Genomic DNA, 2022 nt, shown 5'->3' on the forward strand with positions numbered 1-2022 from the left:
GAAGGAAATTCATTTTCCGAAACCTTGGTAATTGACTCTGCAGTTTTTATTCTGAAGGCCACACCAAACCGATCCCCATTATTTCCCAGCGGTCAAAATTTACTTTAAACACCAAGTGAATATTTGATGTTCAACTGGGAGTCAGGATTTTTTCATGGAAGGAACATGCTTTTGATTTTAAGCCAGAAAATGACGCTTCAATGTGGAATTCGACGAAAAATATTACCCCAAAATGAACGGCGATAGGAAAAGGCCATTCGATGTGGGTTACGGACAGAAACAAGCCAACAACCGCTGTTGGTTTAACAACAGTTATTTATTCAAAATACAATTGCTTACATTAACACTTAGATATTATCAACTTATGTGCATTTCGTCTCAACAATTTTTGTCTTTAAAAAAGACAGAATTTCCTTACAGATTGATAAATAGATTTCGCAATAAGAACGAATTATTTATCAAAAAGTAATCAAGAACTATCAGCTAGAGGGTATCCTGCGACACACTTAGGCTCAAGAATACCAATCATACATAAAAAACTGAGAATATCATAAATCACACATTTGTCAACATGCGTTTGATAATTGCCATGAAATTCAATGGAATAATTCCACAATTTTAACAAAAGGAGAATCTACAAAAAAACGTAGAATTAAAAAAAGCGCGCTAATTTTCCTAAATCAAAATAATTGTGTTGCTTCATGTTCATTTAAATTAAGTCGAATTTATGCGAAAATCTGAAGTAGACCAGAGAAACATACTCCCAAATTAAATTTACAGCAAAATTATTAATTAACATTACCTTTATTAATTTAAACAATGAGATTAAGGCAAAGTCGCATAACTGACAATTTGCACAGACGAATTATCAGAGCGAATTTTCATATACTGTATTATCCTACTATTGTTACACAATTTATTAACATACTCTTTTTTAGGTTCATTTAGGTTCTTTTGATGACGATAGCAGAAAATAGCTATTAAAACGTCAAGGTAATTTTTCAAATTAATTTCTTTTCTAATTGGAATTTTCTCTTACAGCTTGAGCCTAAGAGTCGCAGGATACCCTCTAGGTGATAGTTCTTGATTAMTTTTTGATAAATAATTCGGTCKTATTGCGAAGTAGGAGCACTATTTATCAATCTGTAGTAGAAGACGTGAGGAAATTCTGTCTTTTAAAGGCAAAAATGTTTGAGACGAAATACCCARCAAGAAGTTTGTAAAAAAATGAGTCCTCCTCAACCATATAGAACTTATCTACAACTTATGTACAGTTTTCCACGTCTAATCCATGTGTATTTACAAACCTACAACCTCAATGTTTCAGTCTTATGTGCAACAACCTGAGAGGCTAAACTTGCTAAAAAAGAGTGTAAATCTCCGGAGGCGATTTCATGCGTACGTTGCGTAATCGGTCGCGCTGAAGAAGTCTGCAGCGTTGTAACTCGGGGGGGAATTAGTGGGGAAAACATAGTTTCCTTGAGGCATTGGAGGCACGTAGTAGGGCATATTAACTGTGCCCGCTGGATTAATTGGCTCCACAGCGGCTTTTTCAACTTCAGCCTTCTCCAGCGTCTGCCTTTTGTTCTTGTATCTGGAAAAAACCACTTTGTGTCAGCCGAAACCATCCGAAAAGAGCAAAATTGATGTTCGTCTTACCGGCGATTCTGAAACCAGATTTTGACCTGCGTGGGCGTTAAATTCAAAGATTGGGCCATTTGCTCGCGCTCCGGAGCCGACACGTACTTCTGCATTTTGAATCTTTGTTCCAATTCGTAAACTTGACCTTGCGAAAACAAAACACGTGGTTTCCGCTTGGACCTTTGCCGTCCAGACTTCCGCAACTCCGTCTTCGAGCTGGTTACTTGCTGTTCTGCAAAAGACAACGTCAATTTATCGGTCTAGACTGGACGGGACGTCGACATGTTTATGCCCGTTTAACTACAAACATATGATCAGCGTTTTTCAACGGGACAAAAGGGCTCACCACCAGGGGCGTATCCTGCTTTAAATTCAAGGGGG

At 37.6% G+C, this 2022-nt stretch overlaps 1 protein-coding gene across 1 annotated transcript; it reads right to left on the minus strand.

The window, feature by feature from the left end:
* Window positions 1–1255: 1255 nt before the first annotated feature.
* Window positions 1256–1901, minus strand: LOC125505532 (homeobox protein Nkx-2.5-like; the record flags this gene model as incomplete). Its single annotated transcript, XM_048669521.1, has 2 exons — window positions 1256–1594; window positions 1660–1901. Coding segments are annotated over 2 exons (444 nt in total), but the record flags the coding sequence as incomplete, so codon positions are not given.
* Window positions 1902–2022: the final 121 nt, after the last annotated feature.

The sequence above is a fragment of the Dendroctonus ponderosae genome, unplaced genomic scaffold (genome assembly GCF_020466585.1).
Source record: "Dendroctonus ponderosae isolate FM_Combo_2020 unplaced genomic scaffold, Dpon_F_20191213v2 Dpon_F_20191213_825, whole genome shotgun sequence".
Classification (NCBI taxonomy): domain Eukaryota; kingdom Metazoa; phylum Arthropoda; class Insecta; order Coleoptera; family Curculionidae; genus Dendroctonus; species Dendroctonus ponderosae.